At 46.4% G+C, this 20,000-nt stretch overlaps 3 protein-coding genes across 7 annotated transcripts in view; all 3 read right to left on the reverse strand.

Annotated features, from left to right (window-relative positions):
- The window catches only part of LOC125951090 (protein similar-like), a 128,349-nt gene extending 110,706 nt beyond the window's left edge, over positions 1-17,643 (reverse strand). Inside the window, exons 1-6 of one of the 3 annotated variants that reach the window (XM_049679640.1) lie at positions 17,544-17,643; positions 16,182-17,288; positions 5,979-6,166; positions 5,212-5,438; positions 4,750-5,141; positions 4,571-4,677 (exon numbers count right to left, since the gene is read on the reverse strand). In XM_049679640.1, the coding sequence (XP_049535597.1) occupies positions 4,571-4,677; positions 4,750-5,141; positions 5,212-5,438; positions 5,979-6,166; positions 16,182-16,264 (997 nt within the window). In that variant the 5' untranslated portion in view covers positions 16,265-17,288; positions 17,544-17,643. Of the gene's footprint in view, positions 1-4,570; positions 4,678-4,749; positions 5,142-5,211; positions 5,439-5,978; positions 6,167-10,209; positions 10,667-16,181; positions 17,289-17,487 lie in introns of those variants that run through there. The other 2 variants (XM_049679639.1, XM_049679638.1) reach the window with 2 other exon arrangements.
- LOC125951134 (uncharacterized protein CG45076-like) overlaps positions 1-20,000 on the reverse strand; it is a 271,537-nt gene that overhangs the window by 174,317 nt on the left and 77,220 nt on the right. The window lies entirely within an intron of this gene.
- LOC125951098 (mucin-5AC) overlaps positions 17,923-20,000 on the reverse strand; it is a 48,865-nt gene continuing 46,787 nt past the window's right edge. For all 3 annotated transcript variants that reach the window (XM_049679660.1, XM_049679659.1, XM_049679658.1), the window contains exon 9: positions 17,923-20,000. This exon is cut by the window's right edge and continues 1,389 nt beyond it. The gene's annotated coding sequence lies outside the window, so the exon portion shown is untranslated.

The following is a 20,000-nucleotide window of genomic DNA, read 5'->3' on the forward strand; positions in this document are numbered from 1 at the left end:
ACGATAACGTCCTGCATCCTCCGGTAACCGACGGGTGCTCATTAATTAAATGTTGTTTAATTAGCAATTATCCGGATTTCGATTCGAGCCAGCCAGACAGTGCAGGTCGCCTGTTTTAACAGCGACAACCTCCTCAAGTGCGCTACAAAGACAGGCGTTGCACATCGCACCACCGGTGCAATCTCTGCGTGTCAGTCAGTTGAAAGACCTTTTTCTCATCCGCATGGTCCGTTAGCAAGGTTAGCGAGTAATCTTATTAGAGACACTTTTTAGGAAAAAAATACGATTCACTAGGCGATAATAACGGAGCTAGCACGTCTAGTAAACACATGCCATTATGGAGACGCTACGACGTGCTGGTCATCTTTGGCTCGAGCGACAACAAACTGCATCACCATCAACTCAAACTCCCAAAACACAAACGTTATGTGGCAATATTGTGAATAAAGGAGGAGAAAGAGTAGTAGGAGATCCAAAAACACACATCTTCTCCGTGGTGTGGTTCACATCTGAAACACATTTCTTCTCTTCCACCACTCGGCACCTCGGCGTTGAGCGGCAGCGATGTTCGATAATGGAGCAGAGCACGAGGTGTCCTTCATGACTTCATGTCTCTAGGTGCCCATTACGCGGATCAGCACGAATCCCTCGAATCCAGAATGGGGATGAATAGATGGATGGATGTGTGGCAACCAAAGAGCGCATCGTTCAGCGTTCACACAGGAAACACATTTCGAAAGAAATCCCCAAAAAAAATGAAAAAAAAACGATAGAGAACTCGCGGCGAGTCCCCCCATTCCGTGCAAGATCTTGCCAGTAAGGTGGTATATACCATCTGGTGGCAATCATCAGCTCCTGCCAGCGAAAGATCGAGGTAGGGTTTTTTATGTTTTTTTGGGAAAGGAACTCTGGGCCACGACACGTCCAACGAAGGGGTTAGATTTGATGGTAGCCGAAGGTCGTGTGGTCGGCGATTTTACGATGACCCATACCCGTGTGTTTTGGGGGGTAGTTTTGTGCGCTTGAGTCGTTCGCGGCATGAGGCGCCTCACCTGTGTGGTGCAGCAGAAAGCGAAAACAATCGATCAGCGAAAGCGAAAACAATCGTACCGCGATGACTTGTCGTCGTGTCGTCTCGCGGCAAAGGGTCCGCATCTGTCAGTGTGGTGCACCGCACTTCACCGCGCTCAAAACCTGTTAGTAGCGGGCCTACCCCCGAGGGCAGACACAGCGCTAGCCACTAAAGCGCCGCCGACACGTGAGCACACAGCAGTACAGCAATTCAGTTGGCAAAACTGGGTTACCGTGCACATTCCACCGGAGCATTGGGGAAGGGGGCTCGAGAGCAAAACACAAAACGATTGGGTCAGGCGGGGAGCCGAAACAAAAAAAAAAAGAACGAAACGTAAAACCAAACGACGACGATGCTGTGCGCCTTTAACGAATGATCACTGCAGCAGCTCTCCACGATGCGAGTTACTCGCGGATGGATATTGGTTTGAAGGTGTGTGACTGTCAGCCATTTGAATGCCATTTTTATGAAATCCAACATTTGCTTCGGCCCCGGGGTGAAAGGAGACCCCGAAGAAGAATAACAATCGCAAAACACCACCGAACGTGCATCGATCGGCGAGAAGCAATCCGGGTCGAGAACTGACAACAAATCAGCAACACCAGCACATGCTGCATCTAATGGGCCAACACCGAAAACACAGCGTCAACAGGCGTTTTGTGGTGTGTTGAAGCAGCAGCAGCATCACAACAAATTGGAGCAGCAGGTCACATTACTGGTGGTGTGTCAGGGCGCATCATGGGCACCAAATCTTGAGATCCATTTAGCCCTGCAGTGGCACCGTCGTCGTTTGAAGGATTGATAGGCAGACAGACAGGCACGGAAGCGAAGAATCACTTTCATTCACACGCAGTGGATCAGATCTCGCCGGTCCCACGAGCCCTTGGACATTCCATTTTTATCGTTGAGAAACGAGAAGACGAACAAAACACCGAAGAGAACACACAGGCAGTCGTTCTTGTAAGGGGATCCGAATCGACACGTGTCATGTGCTGGGGGCCATTAAGGCGAAACCATCGCGTATCATAATACGTACCAGTGGTTAAAGGATTTGTTAACATTTCATTCGCTTCTTTATGGCATAATTGATTCAGGTGACAAATGACTACTCGGTAAAATACGAAACAAGCAGGTGCTTAACAAAAGGTAAGAGCTACTCTAAGTTCCCAAACATTCTATATTCCAATGGACAATTTGAGGATGCAGGACAGATAATGTTACAAAAAGGTCATATCCTAATTGACATGCAGATTTTTTAATGTTCCAATGGCACACATGTAACCATTCGCTCCTGCCTTAAATGAATCCCACACCGTTTCGCACTTGGTGCTTGGTGTAACTTTATTAGCCGAGAATCTCATAATAAACTTCCCTCCTTCCCTTGAGCACAATGAAAGGGAGAGCACGGCATAGGCCAGATGCGCTACGGCCCCCCACAAGACCATCTAATCTTACCAACGAGACCTAGGACGCTATTTGACGACGGCTGCCGGAGTTAAGATATTCCAGTAACATACGAACTTTTTATGTGATTCTCTCTATTCTCCCAGTACCAGTTACCGGCGACGACATCAGCTGCGAACATTCCTTTTTTGCGAAACAGAAATTTCCTCATCGCTTGATGCCTGGAAGGCAGTCAGATACCTTTTCTGCTCCGCGGTGTTTAAGGCACGTGCAATGCCGTATAACGTTTTATGAACTGAATTAATTTCATAAAATTATATGTGATTTGTGATATACCAAACCGTGCTAGAAGCATGTTCATTTCGATGCTTGATTACTACCGCCATTCCATTCGACAAAAGATGAACACAAAAAAGAAGAAGAGAACCCTCTAAATCATCGATCCTCATCTTCGACCGACGCACTGCGTGTCTGCGTGTGAAAGATTCCTTCGAGCAAAAGTTCGTCGGCAAGTAATTCGAGAAAACAACCCCTCCTTGTCAACCGACTCGTCCTAATTCTGAGCCCGACAGCGGGACATAACGACGAAATTATACATCCAGCCTCCCCGGGAACAGGGTTTCCCGGGTGTGTTCCGGTTTCCTGGTTTTACGGGGCACTGGAGGGAGGATGAAATTATGTCGCTCATTCCGAGCGAGCATTCCGACTTGCGCAAGGCGCTAAACGGGGACCATGAATCGCGGGATGAATCTTTACGATGTTTCCGGAACTGCTGGTGCTGCTTTTAGTTGATCGTTTAAATGAGGCCGTTGATGGGAAGAGTGAGGATTTTTTAAGCATTGCCCTCGTTCTGAAATTGTCCTGCGCGCACACACCCAGCGGTATAGCGATACGACGGCCTGATGGCTTCTGGAAGCGCCAGAAGCCAAAGAAATCAACCACCATCATGGACAATATTTGTTTTCACTTTGTATAGCTCCCTCCCGATGGCTCAGTGGGTGTTCTGCTATGCATCGGTCCCATTTTTATCTTTCTTTTTTACCGTGAACCATGTCAAAGTACCAACCTCCTATCTGAGTCCTCCGCAAAGGAGGACAGTACTGAGGTCTGTCCAGAAAATAATTCCAGGCACCCGACCCGGGGACTAAAAGGAGAGGGAAACTGTGAGTCTTTAAGTTTTATGAGCTACTTCCTGCCTTCACCAAGGAGCGCGCAGCTAATAACCCACGAAATCTATTAAGTCATTAGGCTCGCTTGTGGTTTCCTGCTTGTGGTGCTTCCGGTAGCTGGTAAGGCACTGCTACTGGCGAGAGGCGTTGTAATGTACGCGCTGGGTGTCCTGCAAGACACATTCTTTGCCACATAAATTTAAATAAGCCAAAGGGAGAGCGACTGCCATTCCAACAATTCCGCGAAGGAATAGAAAGGACAAGAATAAGGCAGGAACATCAGGCAATCATCAGAAACCGTCACCGGTGACATTTGTCATTAAACGGCCGAATCGAAATGTTAGCCAACAACGACATCTAACCAACCTCGAAATGCTGGAACGAACGATCAAACGATCAACAATTACTTCAACCACCTCCAGTCACAGTTGGGACGATATTCAATTACTGCTGTTCGCTCTAGTTTTTGTCTCCACAATACACGAAATTCACGTGCCAACCAAAGCCAACCAACCACAATTGGCGTGCAACTCACCCACACGGAAAGCGGTAATTACCCAAAATTGACGGTTACGGCACGAACCGTTTTTGGGGCTCTAATCGTCGCTCGGTTAGAAAGAATGTGTCCCTAAAACTTTATTTGCAAGACACGACCAAGCGGCACTCTTGAGACGACCTTGCCAAACCTGGTGGAGCGAACCTGTGACATCGTTCGTTCGTTCGTGCCATGTTTCATGACGTAATTGACCCTGTTTAAGGGATCCGAAACAAGATAATCTTTATGGTGCTCGAGAACCGTGGATAGCAATAAACATACCGGCACAGATTACGAGTTGAACAAATACGTTGTAAATAATCTCTGTTTGCTGTTTTTTACAGAAATTAAAAATATTTGTCTAAGTAAAATGTATAGTAAAGTACTTACCATGTTTGAAGGTTCCCATCAAATGATCGGCATCGCTTGCGTGATGACACTCGAACATTGATTTGCCAAGCAGATCGGACGGCTCATATCCGAGCAGCGAAAGCATTCTAGTACGGACAGAATGGACAGATAAGAATTAGATTGCTGCTACTGGTGCTGCTACTCCGCTCACTACTTACTTGTCATCGACGTAGCTAAACTTCATACCCAGCGTATGCTTCGACAGAAAGGTGCTCGATCCGAGCGGCACCTCAATGTTGGCCGGGTGTGGCAGCGGCCGAGCGATGGACACCAGTTGCCGCTGGCCCTCCTTATCCTTGCACGCGATATGTCCGGTCACGTGCAGCACCTTGTACGAAGCGCTCCGAATGTTGACGCTACGGCCGCGGCTGGTCAGGGTGCACTTGAGGCGGAGAAAGAAATCCCGGTTTTCCAACGGGCGGCACTCGCTGTTGGCCACCCCGTTCAGCAGCTCCGACGGAGAATGGTGTCGACCGTTCAGGGCCTCCCGCAGCTCATCATGATCGCACTGGTGGCTGTACTCCCAGATCGGCTGACCCATGATATCGATCTGTGAAGCGAATGATTAATGTGTGTCTTTAGACCACATGCCGCAAAGCCCTGTGCCCAGATTAACCTACCTGCGCAATGCCGAGATAGTCGCTGACATTCTCCGAAACGTAGGTCACATCCCCGTCGACCGAAAGAACCAGAAGGAAACCATCCAGCGCCTGTAACGGAACCATTTCCGGTTCCAAGCCGAGTGCCTTCAAATCCAGCTTCCTATCGACATCGGCGGTCGTTGCTTCCATCGATACGTCTTCATCCTGTTTGATTTCCATTTTCTCGTTCTTCTGAGGAAAATCATCTGCACACAAAAGGAGAAGCTGTAGTGAACTGAAGAGAATCGCGCGGTTTATTGCTCCAAGAGCTCTTGGATGAGTTTGCCAAGAAACGTAATCGCAAAATGAAATACTTCTCCTAGCAACTCACAGTAAACTATGATTATTTTCTTATTAACCTTTGCTAGGATTTTCTGTTATTACATTGAGGCTTCACAAGAACTCCTGTGATCCTGAAGAGGCCAAAACAAAACAAAAAAAGTTTTTTGGTTTGGCCGTTTTTATTTAAAAAAAACGATGGTGGTGAAAATTTGAAAAAGTGTGAGCGAAAATCGTGCCTCTCGCTCTCGCACGATGTTTCGCCTACTTTCGATAGAGGGCGCTACTGAGCTCGGTTTTTTTGGTTGGGCTGTTATACCACAGGTGGCGCTAGCGTACGATTTTATTCAAACAACGAACAACCGATCTTCAAGGATAAAAATCACATTTTTAACCAGCAAAAGATAAGGAAAGACGACTCCAAAGAAGAGGCTCTTGGAAAATTGAGTTAGATTAACTCTACTTACACAGTTCCAGCATGTTGCGAGCCCTGAGATAGGCAATCGATAAACGCATCACCGACGCCTTGTCCAGATGGTCCACCTCTTCCTGCGCCATCGGCAACAAGCTTGCCAGATCCTGAAAGATCTCCGTTTCTCGCGAACGCCGACAGCGAGCGGCATCGCGCGACTTTTCCTTGCGCTTCTCATTATTCCTGTTGAGATAGAGAAAATTGAAATGGTTTAGCAAATATAGCACGACAACCAATAGAGTGACGGTGACACAGCATATCTTAAACTAGCATTCATTTCGTATTTGCAGCATAGCATAGCTCCTCGCATAGAATCAATCAATTGTCGAAACAAGAAATCGCACAATCTTGTCGACTGTGTCATCCGCATTGCTCAACCACAAACACAGACCGATGGTACGTTTAATGTTTCACACCAAGATGCCGATGCCACCACCCAACCATTCATCAATCACCGCTGGTAGCGCTCTTATCGATAACGAAAAATATTTAATCCCTCGCCATAGCAATACATCATCATTAGAGCGGGATGTGACCGAATGAAAAACACACTCGGGAGCTCAATACACTGTCTAATAGCTGTGTATTTTTAGACATTTTAAAGACGCATGCACCATTAGATTGGATAAGGATGAGGGTAAAAACTCTATTAGCCAAGTGCTAAACCCATGCAAGTGCACTGATAATCTATAGCAACTGCGTGATCCTATGCTACGGATGCAGTTGCAGGGGTGCGATTGGGAAGAAATGCATTACGATATCGGTCCATGCATACGTAGAAGGTGCGCTGTTATCAGGTAGGTAGGATTCGCGAATTGTTGATAAGACATGGGAGAAATCGTACACGGGCACGGTGCTATTCGTTCCATGGACCCCGCCATTGAGGCATATCGGATGCCGTGATTCGGCATACTGCATTTTCGGTGTTGCAAACAATGCCGGGGGTTAACAAACTCCATCGATTAAATCTAGTCAAAAACAGACCAACGTGCGAAGCATTTGCAATAAGACAAACAAGCTTCATATCTCAAAACAGGCGCACCAAATATGCTCTTACAGGGAGGGCTCGATTTGAGGAAGACCAACATAGCCTCTGAATCCCGACTAGCCCAACAGCAATGTAATGCTTGTTCATCAAAGGCACCACCACCATCACCACCAGTAGCCAGACACTCCTGATAGCACGTAGAGATTACTTCAATTCGCATTGATATCGTTTATTAGACAGAGTCGTTTGACGATGGTTGGTGATCGATTGTAAAAGAATAAAAATCCTATTTTATAGACAATACATCCCAAATACCAAGATAGGCAGCAGGGGAACTGACGAACATCTACCTTGGGAATGGCGTTTGTTAACAAACTTGTGGCCTGGCGGCTGCAAGTGCAACTCGGGCTCGGACAGCGAGCAATCGAACCTTTACGTGACTAACCTTGAAGCCTATCATCGGTCGACAATGTGATGTGTCTCGGTTATTTCCCTCCTAAAATACCGACACTTTTGACAGACCCTTTCTTCAGATATGGCAAAGATAGAAGACAACACCATAGCAACAAAAATGAATTCGAATCATCATCAAACATCCACCTTCCAAAAGCTGCTGAGCATCGCCATCGATAGGAGATCCGCACGTACGTTAAATCACGCTGATGGAATCAATCACAGCGCAGCCTCGGTTACCGTTCCAGATAAATCGTGAAGCAGGTCAACAGCCTCAGCTCAGTCAGTGGGATCGGTCTGTCGAACAACAACCTGAACACCTGAGGCACCCGCCAACAAAGCGATTGGATTTCATAACATTATTGTAATATTACTCTTGTAATACGAAAGGTTCACCTAATAGAGTGAAATGTTAATGCGATAATCACGTACAGCTTGTTCTTAATAGATGATAGATCAGCGAGATTTTGAAAGGCGCTAAAGGCTTCTTTTTGAGTTTTGTGAAAATTATAAAACAAATGGAGGAACAAGTATTTAATTAACAAGTAATTACGGAATCGAAAATGGAATAATATCTTCACAAATTTGATCACTTTTTGATACAACCACAGTTCACAACCGATATCAAAGCATAACGAGTGCTTACATATCTTGATCGTCGTTGAAAAAAGTTACACTATCGACACTGGGCATAAGGAAGCTGCTATTTCCTTCAATTTGATTTATCGTTTATCACTTTCACCAGGCGGAAGAAACACACTTTACCAGCTGGCGGCCGTTCGGTACTAACCTAAGGCAAGCGTCGGAGTTTACGATCTATTTTTATCGGGACGAAGAGGACGATTTGGAAACATTCTCGGTCAATGCACATGGTGCGGTGGAAGACAGAAATGACATGACTAGCGAGGGTAATGTCTCTCCACATGACGCAACCGGCATGTGACCGTCGGCGGCGGCAAGCCAATGGTCTGTGATCGGGATCGTGCAAGCTTACACGATCAACGCAGGACGCGATGGGACGCGCACAGCCTCCAGAACACAGGCAGGGCATTATGGCAAAACGCTTCCGCAAGATATTTTAGCTGAGTTCTCTAAAAAAAGTACACGCAGAGCGTTATTACGAGTGCAGAAGTTCAACAACAGAACTTAAAGAATCCAGATATCAGTGGTCTATCTCAAACCTGTGTCTTGTTAAGTCAATAAAACAAGAAGCCAGCCTTAATGTAGCTAACCGACCGGAGGCGCCGATGATCGCTTAATGACAGCAGCAGCAGCAACAGCAAATCGCCATCAATGCGCACAAGTGTAAACAACGAGCAAAAGATAGTGGCCATTTGCTAGCGCACTGTTGACGACCATCTTCCTCAACGATTCGCGCATCCAGATCTTGACGAGACGGCTCCTTTAGTACACCCCTAAGATGGATCATAAAGCGTGCGATCGTGGGCCCCAAAGTGGCCTTGCACCGTGCGCTAAGGTATTACTCACTCGGTACAGGATAGACGAGATAGCCGAGATGGAGACACGGCTAACATTCAAACAGACTTGGTACATCCAGAACCGGGGGTAATCAACATCAGCGACACCCCTAGCATGAAAGGAGGAACAATGTACTGCCACTGTTTACCGCGGACTAACTGCTCGCAAGGCAGTTCATTTCATGTGGCACCTCAAACGCATATTTCTACAATACGTCTTCTAAACCACGTAAACTTAACAAATTTTCATTGATAGACAAAATTGTTAGAGAACACCCAAATATACTGCTATATAATATACATTTTTCCAGTAACAATCGCTTACATCTGTGCGTATTTATCGTTTGATACTGGAACATAAATAACAGATCTAACTAGTATTACCAATAATTTAATACCAATTATTATCCAACCAAAAATATAATTATTCAATAACAATATGGTAGTTAAAAAGGACTTTTTCCTTTTATGTTAAAAAGGAGTTTAAATATATTCAGCACATTCATTAGCAAACGAATACGTCAGTCGGGTGACGCCTCTTGACTGAATCAATCAATCCCAGCATGTCTTTACAGTACCTTACGAGGGTAGAATCAATTTTGGTAAATTAATGTTAAAGCAAATTATTTAATTGAAAACAATTTGGTGTTGTTTTACTGATGAAATGATGTAAAATAAGTTGAAACTTCAACAGCAGTTCCAAGCTTTCGTGAACTAAGCTAAACCATCGGAACAGAAGACTTCAACAAACGACCAACCTTCTGAAGGAACATTAAGATGTCTCGCGCGCACACACACACACGACCTCGGACATGGTATACAGAGGAAATCCAATACCAGGATCACGCTGTTTATTTATTTGCCATATCGGTGAGCTGATTTCCTATTTACCGTGGCCACGAACCACGAAGTCGCTCCCCAAGTAAGTGCCGATCGGGCCGACGATGCCATCGACCAATCACCATGAGCGCCACATCAACCACTTGACCGAAACCAATATCGATGTAAACCATTTCTCGATGGTTGTGTGGTTATCAGGCCACAACACAACAGTAAACCATCCAACCCGATGGTTTCCATTATCAGGGAATGTGAACACAGTATATAACAATCGCTTCTCGATTGAGGCGGGTCAGGAACCACCATTCAGGTGGCCATAGCCATGGTTGGGTGGTTGTGAGGATACGCCAAACGCCCAACCACCCACCACAAGTGAATCCGATCCGATCGATGCCCATTGGTGTAGCGCGCGGTCTATTGTGGTTATCACTCCGCCATTGGACGCTACACTCCGGCAGCTTACTTACATGAAATCCTCCATATCGACCATGTTGACATAGGGGCACGCATCCTGACCGTAGTACCCGTAACAGTGCGCATAGTTCCACGGTGGTGGACCCTGGCACGGTGCGTAACTAGCGGATAGGTACGGTTGCTCGAGAAACGTGCCAGCACCAGTAGACGATAAATTTGGCTGTGAACCACCCAGCATGTCGTCGCTGCTGTCCGTGGTCTGTCGTCTCTCGTGGTACGTTGGCGCCATCATTGGCACCTGCGGTGGTGGCCCCGGTGGAGGCTGAGGTACCGGATAGAAGGGCTGATAAGCGACGCTACCCGCTGGCGGCATCGTTGCGGGGTGTTGCTGCTGGTGCTGGTAATCATTGTTACCGGCCATTGCTGGCGCCACCCCAGTCAGCATTTGTGATTGATTATATAAAACACTCGGTTGGTACTGCTGTGGCATCATCCCTTGCGGGGGATACTCATAAGGGACACTACCACCAGAACAATATCCGGAAGAGTTCACATCGTAAACGGGATTCCGTTTTTTCGGGTAACCTCCTTCCATGACCATCGATTGTGGTCCGTAGAAGGAGACATTCTCGTTGCCATAATATGGACCACCACTGCCACCACCATCATATACCACACTAACACCTCCACTGTCACCAGTTCTCTCGTTCGGATACCAGCTGGAATGCATCGCAGCTCGGATTCAATCCCGGAATGCGAAATTCACAAATCTCCACAAGAGGACTCCAAATCCTTTCCTCCAATTACGTCACACAATCAACCAATCGTAAGGTTCACACAATCTTCCGGAAATATCCAAAAACACGTTGTGTTGAACCAAACACTCGACAGCTCCTTCAGGAGGTCATACACCACAACGCACGCTCCGCGAACCGACGACACCGACGACTCAATGGTGTCTAATCACAATTCAATTGCCAATACTACTAATTTATAATGTTACATTATCTTTAGCGGCAACGTTAACGAAAGAAAAGCAAAGTAAAAAAAAACACACCAAAAAGAAGTCTCTGCAATGATCAATGACTGATTGGCGCCCGAAATCATTGGCACAAACGCCGGTGGTGGGCCACACGGCTGGGTTCGGGTTTTTCGTTATCTTAACGGGCCGAGGTGGTGTGTGGTGTTGGGCGATCGGCTCCCGGTATGCCATCCGAGAGACATCCGAGCAGACGTCTACACCGTTCCCCGGCCAATGTCAGCGAACTCGTAGCCAGACACCGAGCAGCTTCTTGGAGGTACGTTGGTGACATGATCAACGACGCAGGAGGAACGGGAATGAATTCAGGGTCCGCGGTGCAAGGAGTGAAGAAGATGAAGGTGTGAAAATATCAACGACTGTCTGATAACATGACACACGAGCGGTGACCGCGAGTAGCTGGTGGATACTATGTATGGAAGGTACTCCGGATTCCGAACTGGACTTGTGTCCGAGCGACAAGCAACTGGCAAGAAGGTACGACTGTCTTTCGATGGTTTACAGCATCCCACGCAAACGATAGAATCGCATGATAACGCGCGTTTGCTGCTCTCCGGCTGCAGATAACTCATTAGCTATCGTCACATGTTTATTGCCGGGTGGGAAAAGTACAATGTGGCACACAATTTGCGCAAAGATGTAGAATGAACAATATTTTAAAATAGAATCTTTTGCGAATGAGCGACGACGTCCCGTAAAGTGTTGTTGGGTCTCCTCTCTCTTGGGATGAAGAGATCGTAGGTCCAAATGGAGATGATGCGACAGAATCGACATTCATCCGAAAGAACTCAATTGAACTGACGAACTGAAAGGATCTTCTTGAAGAAGTCAATTGAGATGACTACCTCATCGATTGTGACGTAAATGTTCGACGGATCTATTAACGTAAATCGAGCTGCTGCTTTCACCCATCTTTAAGGCTTCTGAAGTAGCATTTCTGTCGAACATTTTCCGGCAAGATTTTTTACCGAGATTACAACGAAAGACCGAACTTCAAACCCTCGAATAATAGAATATAAAATATTACAAAACATGAACACACAAGCCACAAAAAAAGTGCAACATCTTACCAAGAGATCATGTTAACTAACCCAAACATTCGCTTTAAAACAACTGTTCGCTTATCGCTTATGAATCCCAATCACAGCATCCCAGGGCACATATTGCACTCGTATGGTTCCACTTTGTTCCTCCTCTATCGTTTCCTTATAAACAGTAATTGACTCAATTAGAATTAATAACCAGGCACACCACGGACGCAAAGCCATTTCGCAACCAACACCAACGAAGATCACGCACACAGATTGATCGGACGATCAGCATCACATCTCCCACGGTTTTGAACGAAAACACACAGTTTAATTGAGATGCGATCCCCTCTCCAGCGATCTACCATGTTGCTGCAGGATTTCTCTTCAAAACAAAATGCCCGCGAACCACAAATCAATTCGCATGTTGCCGGATATCCGAAGGTTAGCCGCCAACAGTCTTCTGTCCAAATGTTGTCCTTCATTCAATTCAGAATCTCATAGCGCCCCTCCGGTTCTGTCCACATCATCGTCGCTAGAGTGTATAAGGAGCTCGAAGTAATGGAAGGTGTTTGAAAGGAAGTGAATCGGCCACTAGCTGCAACCCGGGACGCAGCTGGCACGTGCAAAAATCGGTTGGATTTTCCCGCGACACCCAGAACGGCCACACCACTCTGACGCATACGGTGCTGAAGCGGAATTTACGTTCGAACTACGCACCCCGATGTCTTGGCAGTCGCACCAGGCTGGCTGGCAGAGGCCGAGTGCACGTACTTTAATTTACCAGCATATAGAAGACAGGCCACGAGGCCACGAACCATCAATGATCAATCAAGGCACGTACGGTGTGGCCGATGGTTGGAGACAATCAGAATTGAATGTCATCAACGTCGTCGACACGCCATCACCTCACGTTCTGCATTTCAAACGTTTGCGCGCGACAATTCAATAAGCCGTTTCCGGCAGCAAAAGTAGGAAATGCAACGGACACAAGCAAATGAAATATAATAAAGTGAGAGTAACTTGTAATTAGAACAAATGATTAAACAAACGAAAAATTGCAGTTCGATTCCAAGTAAAATGAGTGCATGTAATTAAAAGCGTGACATAAAGAGAAAACACTAGAACATAATCTATTAATCCGATTAGGTCGTTAGTGAGCGAAAGAACCGAGAAGCTGGAGCCTGAGCCTGTGTGCACGTAGGCACACAAACGAGGATTATTATGAGGTCAAATACGATGCATCGTTTCGGTCTCTTATCATTTCGCTTTTCTGGCACGAATCTCCTACCCCAGCAGCCGGCAGTCGGCGATAGCGGCGTAATCGCAAATCGTAACTCAGAAAGAAAGCACAAATACCATCAGGAAACGGACGGGTGTAAGGAAGGAGGTATTTCAAGGTTCGGGCACCAAACCTGAAATCCTGAAAAGGAGAAATTGAACTTTGGACTCCACTCCCAAGCCAAGTTCTGCAAAACGGTGCTAAGGACGATCGGCATCGGGTAGAGAAAGCCAGATAAAGGAAGATCAAAAGAGGAATACCAATATATCAGACCTACTCCCTCCAAACACCTTAAACAGTAAGATGTTACTTGCTGCTTGGCTTCGATAATGAAAGAGATTATTCATCTGAGTCATTAAAGGGCCATAAAAAGCCATGAACAGTTTATGGTCCTACAATCAAGGATTTTTGAGGTGCACTTCTTGATTGAAATAAAGCAGAAAATTCAACCTGCAGAAAAATTACCCCCGACATGATCGCGCTTTACTGGCGCGACAGTAATAAATGATTTTAAATTAATGCTACAGGCACACGCGCACAGAACGCGGACTCGCGAGGAAAACGAGCTCTGGACAGTGGCCGGACCTCTACACCTACCCTCCTCCCGGCCTGGGGGTAATCGCAGTGGTTCAACAGGTTCAGCAACTTCATAATGTCATTTGTCGGTCGCCTGGTCCGGTCGGAGGGGAAGGGCGCGATGCTAAAGATCGTACACACATACACAAACGAACTTCTTCCTGGAGTGCCGCGTTCGCTTGGATGATGGTCGGAACTAGAGTGCTACAAGTTCAAGCGGCAATCATAATATGGAATGCTTGTCTAGTCGACCAGAATCGCTTCTGCTGCGCATGCCCCTGAGCTGCCATCCTTTTTCCGTGACGTCACATTAGAGACCATCACTGAAAGGGAACGTTGTATCATAACAAACCGCACCCTGTCTGCCAGCCAACCGGCGGTTGTGGCGGTCTGAAGCACCAAGGAGTTGGAAAAATTAGGCCAGCTGTAAAAGGTCGTTGAATGGAGCTGTCATGCTGCTGCTACCTACGTAATCGTACGTATTGACGCATTGGCATCCGGTGTTCCAAATCGATATCCGTGTTGATGATGCTCTAATTTCCTAGTTTGGCTGATAATTTCATAAAAAAATTAGATCATGAAAATGGAATACAATAAAAGTAATCATGATCGTGTTCTCCATCATAGGATGTTAGTAACTGGTAACTAAGCAATTAGCTCTCTCCTATACACTATTCTAACAGGTTGCAATCAACAATCACTAAGTTGAAGCTGTTCTCCCTCGACAGAAAAGCTGTCCGATGACGATGACGAAGCCGAGTGGCAATTATCAGCCGGCACATGTCGCGATACTACAGGAAATGCATTCCAATCGTGTTTTGCGCATCGCATTATTAGAAAAATCCAGCAACAGTCACAATCCGTTACAGAGTTTTAACAGAGAGTAAACGTAGACAGAGCATTTTTACATTCGTTTTCGAAGCCCTAAACGGTGCCCTTTCGGTGTCACAGAAAATCTTGGCGCCAAAGGGATGTTGTAACCCGTAACGATGATGTAGCATTGAAATGAATAGGTAAAGGTAATTAATTTGTGTCTGTCAAGCAACTACACCAAACACCGCTTATGTCGTCGCCCGCAAAACCCAAACCAACATCATTAGTCGGCGCCTTGGAGCATTAGTCGTGGCGCGTTGTGAAACCATACGGCGTGACCCAAGGGCCGTGCGGTGTGTGATGTGTTACTCCTCATTGACGGAGTTTTCTACGACGCAAGATCTGGATCGCGTTTGCGGAGCATTAGTTCTAGAAGAGACTCTGTTTTCGGATTTCCGCGAACCCGCGATCGGCGAAAACAAATCTGACCCGGTAGAGTTCACGCCGATTTCATGGCTTATCTAGCATGCTTGATTATTCGGCATCACCAGTCAATAGTATTGACATGTGGCGACACGCAATGGAATTTTCAATGGACAACAGTCCAGGGCAGGCATGGGATCTTTTTTGGCGGTAACCTTGATGGTATTAATAGACATCTTATGCTCACATAATTTCGACAGAAGTTTGAGTCAAGAATCTCGAGGTAAATTTCTATCAGCATCTCGTAATTCTTTTGAGTAATGTCCGGATGTCTAGCAGACCAGGAAAACTCTGATCAACATGAGTAAAATGATCGTAGTAAGTGCTTCCTCTCCCTTTTCCTTTTGGTAGCACTTCTATGGTAAAAAAGTGTTTGTATACATAATAGTCATAAATGTTTGTTCGATTAAAAAATGAATAAAATAAATATCAAAAATTAAAACGAAATACGCTAGTCTCCCCGCGTAAAAGAACATTTGTCCACCGATACTGTATAGATCTTGCTTTGAGACAGAAGGAATCTAGTGACTCAGTTTTGGAATTCAAATGCCGAAGCTAACAAGATTTGGAAATGGAGAGATGCATGCTGCAGCGAGCCCCCGCCGAGACCTTTCTTTGTTTCTCGTCGTGGTCGAAGGGACCGTAGCAAGTCTCACAACCGAAAACTGAACCCTGCTTGATCGGACACCGACACCGCCGCATGCAGTAAGGGGGTGGGGGCAGGGACCGAGTTTGTCGCGGTCGTTGGCCAGTTTTTCGAGTTTCTTGTGGATCTCGCGCTTTGGTCTTTGGTATGCTTCTTACCTTCGCTTCTCCTTGACGGGCTTCACCGCCTTCTTGCCCGCCGAATCCATCGCCTTCGTAGTAGGCGATGCTGTTTTCGTCATTTCGGACGGTCGACCCTTATCGCGCCCAACACCACCGTAGTGTATGCGATGATGTGAATGCTGCTCGTTCGTCTCTATTGCTTGGTGCACGCGATGAGGATGATTCTTTTGTTGTTGTGACGATTCTCTCTCTCTCTCTCTCGATTGCTTGCTGGGTGCCACGGACTCCCTGGACTGTTTACTAGTAGGTTGCACTAATTGAGACGACGAAAGCAACGGAGAGGGCACACACTAGCACACAAATGCACACACACGTGGGATGAGACACGCACCTGGCGAACCCTTCTCTTGCGTTTTCGTCTCCGCCGTTTGGCCCTGCGATTCACGAGCAGCGCTTCAGCACTTGGCGGCCTCACGCACTTTCTCTCCCTCAACATAAATCGACACACACTTACGCACACCCGTCACGCCGTTACGAAATCACGCACGGAACCAAAATAAACACACTACACAACCCGAAATCTACGCACACACACAAACCGGACCAACAGAACACTCCGAGATTGACCACCTTCCGTTTTCCAAATCAGCCACGGCGGCACACCTCCTTTCGTGATGCTGATGCACACACGGAGATACCACGGAACGGCGATCAGGGTGCGTAATGGCCAGCGATAGCTTCTTGCTGATGCACTTGGCAACCGCACCTTCCGCGCATCGGAACGCACTTTTCTGTTTTGCTTTACAAGGCGCGCGCTTACGGCAGCTTCTTCACAGATCGCGAGGTATGTTGTTCGATCGAACCACCGAAGGTTGCAGTCGCAGTAACAGCATATGAGAGGGGCCTTGAAGAACTCGGCCAAACAACGCGACGACCTTTATTTACACGCAGCAGCTACGCGGGCTTTGCGAACAGGGCACAGAATTCGAGACCACGCACAACTGCACCGCTCAACCGATATCGTCCGGGTTGAACAACATGAAACTCGGCCGTGGAATTATCGGGAAACTGTTAAAAACCGTTTGTAAGTGCACGGAAACTTTCCTCTCCGGTTGCAGCGATTAGCTCTTGCCGTGATGATAACTGCAAGAAGAATTCGATCGTTAGTACAGGAGCGTTTGCGATTACTTCCTTTCGAGCCACCTTGATCGCGGTCACAGATTTCGGTGCAGCTCTACAGCTGGTGGCGTGTTAGTTCCCGCTGCTCGTAAAAGAGCACCTTCTTCATCTGGATCTTTCCGCGCTCGGGGCTCTCCAAATCTTTTGCACTTTACGGGCTTACTTTTCCAACGAAAACGACGACGGATGTCGCAAACGACTTCAATTCGTTCTTATCACCTTTATTTTTATGACGAAATTCACGAAAAACTTCCAAAATGTTAAAAACTTCCACTTTTGCAGCGATTTCCAGACCAAAACAATGGCACAGGGTTGAAGCCCGTTTTCCGTACAAAATTTTGATTTTTCGTGTGCAAAATGCTCATACTTTATCGATCATCACTGTGTTTCGTTGTTTACATCACTGCGGTTTCAGGAGTCGAAAGTTGCGAGCTTTTCTCACGTTTATAAGGACCATGCTTAAGCTGGGTTCAATCTGAAGCGCGCATGCTACAAAAATTCGAAATGCCAGTTTGTTTTTGCCCAGGAAACGAGATTTCAAAGCCGTACTGGAGTAAATCGTCGTTTAATAAGACAAAAAAGAAGTTAATAAGGATTTTTGCTGTGTTTTATTATATTTACTTGAATAAATTCCAGTGTATTGTGTGTGTTCGCACTTCTTCACTCGCCTTCTACCGCGATATTTATCATTTGCAGCCATCGACTCGAATAGAATGTTTAATTGTAGTTTCTTCACACGTTCCTTTTCTGTGGCCGCTAGGCGATTGCCTTGGTTGTGCGCTGCTGGCGTGTGTGTGTTTGCCCATTCGAACCTGCCTCCTACTGATTGTAACGCATTTTACGGGGCGGCTGAGGATGGTATTTGCTGGCTACTCAACCAACAATGCTTGCCGCTCGGCGCGCGGGCGCACGTGTAAGGTAATCTTGGTTTTTAAGGTCTATCTCCCCTCCTGTCGCTGGCTAGTCCCCTCTCTACTATAGGCAGGCAACACACACGAGCGGGCGCGCGCGCGGCGTTTGAAACGTGGCGACGGAGGAGGCAGCGGCGATGGAGCTAAAATAATTTAAAATGATCTGGAAAAGCTTCTGCGCCCCCCACTTTACGTTCAATTATTTGGTAATCCTGACTTCCGGGTGGCCGTATTGATTTGGGCCCCGGTAATGATAGTGTTTTCACGCGGTTCCCACCCTCGTGCATCGATATCGATTGTGCGACTATCCTTTCCTTCCCCTTTGCCCTTATTGCCCTTCGCAGCGCCACACAGAGCAGCGCAGCAGTTTTTCCACATTTATAACATCGTTCTTATGCTACGACACACATTTGCCACACGTTCCTTTATGATGAAATTTGAACTATCAGTTTGTCGGTGTGTAAGTGAGTGTGTGTGCATAATTTTCCTTCATTTGTGTTTTTACTATTGGCTATTTGATGATTCTGTTTGATATTCGTTCCATGGCGCCGGTTTCGGGACCGCGTGTTTCATTCAGTAACAGCGAACTGGGAAATAATGAGCCATTGGCATGCTGACTGAATCTCTACTATAGTCCGACCCTTCTTTCCAGATCGTAGTTAGCATGCACTTCTATCATGTCATAAAATGTCCTGAAATCATTTGATATCCTGCGCGTCCCAACAATCGCTGCTGCACACACTCCCGGGGGGGGGGGCGTACTGATATTTTGGCGTTTCTATATTTCTTTTCCTTTATGCCTACTATGGTTGGTTTCAACCACCGACGGGGTGTCTCGACTACGTTTGATGATGATGATGATGATGAGGTTGCTGTACTGAGAAGAAGCTGGTTACTATGGTTTTGTTTTGTTGGTTTGCTGTTTTATCGGGCTTATAGCTTCTTACTTTTGCGCAAATGTTTCGCTTGGCGTTCTTTTTACTTGGAATGGTAACAAGGCTAGATAGGATAATATTCTTTCGCGATTACTTCGCAGGACACAGGCAGGGAAATTGTGTACCTCCGTCCCGCCAGAGACTTGAACGACTGGCTGAGCTTTAACATATTACTTTCCTTCCCTTCTTATCCTGCTCTCTCTCTCACACACACACAAACAGACACACTAAAACACACACACACACAATCACCGCTCTTAACGCACATCCATATTTAGTCCTAGAAGAATCCTTATGCTTGCCCCTCCAATGCCGTTCGGTTACTGATACTCTTTCCTTGGCCATCGAAGGAAGGAATCCTTAGAATTATGTACAAATTTAAAAATAACGTCTCCCCATCCATTCCTCGCACGATGAAGAATAAGTAGTTGCTGTAGTAGTAGCAGTAGGAGTAGTCGTTTTAGAAGTAGTAGTAATAGTAATAGTAGTACGCTTATCCACTAGTACCATTCATGTTTCACGATTCATAAATAAAATGCTTCAATCCAGTTTCGAATATTGATCACTCCGAGCCACCCTACTACCCGCTCCCGTGGCTAGCTTGGTCTGATAATGGTAAGTAATCGTAATTGTACACACCCGAGCCGATTAAAAACATTAGTTAAACAGGTGACACACGTTACTTCGTCGAACTAGCTGCCATTAAAACAAAAACATTAAACCCCTTAAAATCCCGAACGCAAGAAATTACTCCCTGCAGAAGCAATGGGACTGCGACTGAGGCAAAGAAAACCCAAAACCCTACCCTCCAAAAACAAGCTTCGCTACGA

This window comes from Anopheles darlingi, chromosome 2 (assembly GCF_943734745.1).
Source record: "Anopheles darlingi chromosome 2, idAnoDarlMG_H_01, whole genome shotgun sequence".
Taxonomy (NCBI): domain Eukaryota; kingdom Metazoa; phylum Arthropoda; class Insecta; order Diptera; family Culicidae; genus Anopheles; species Anopheles darlingi.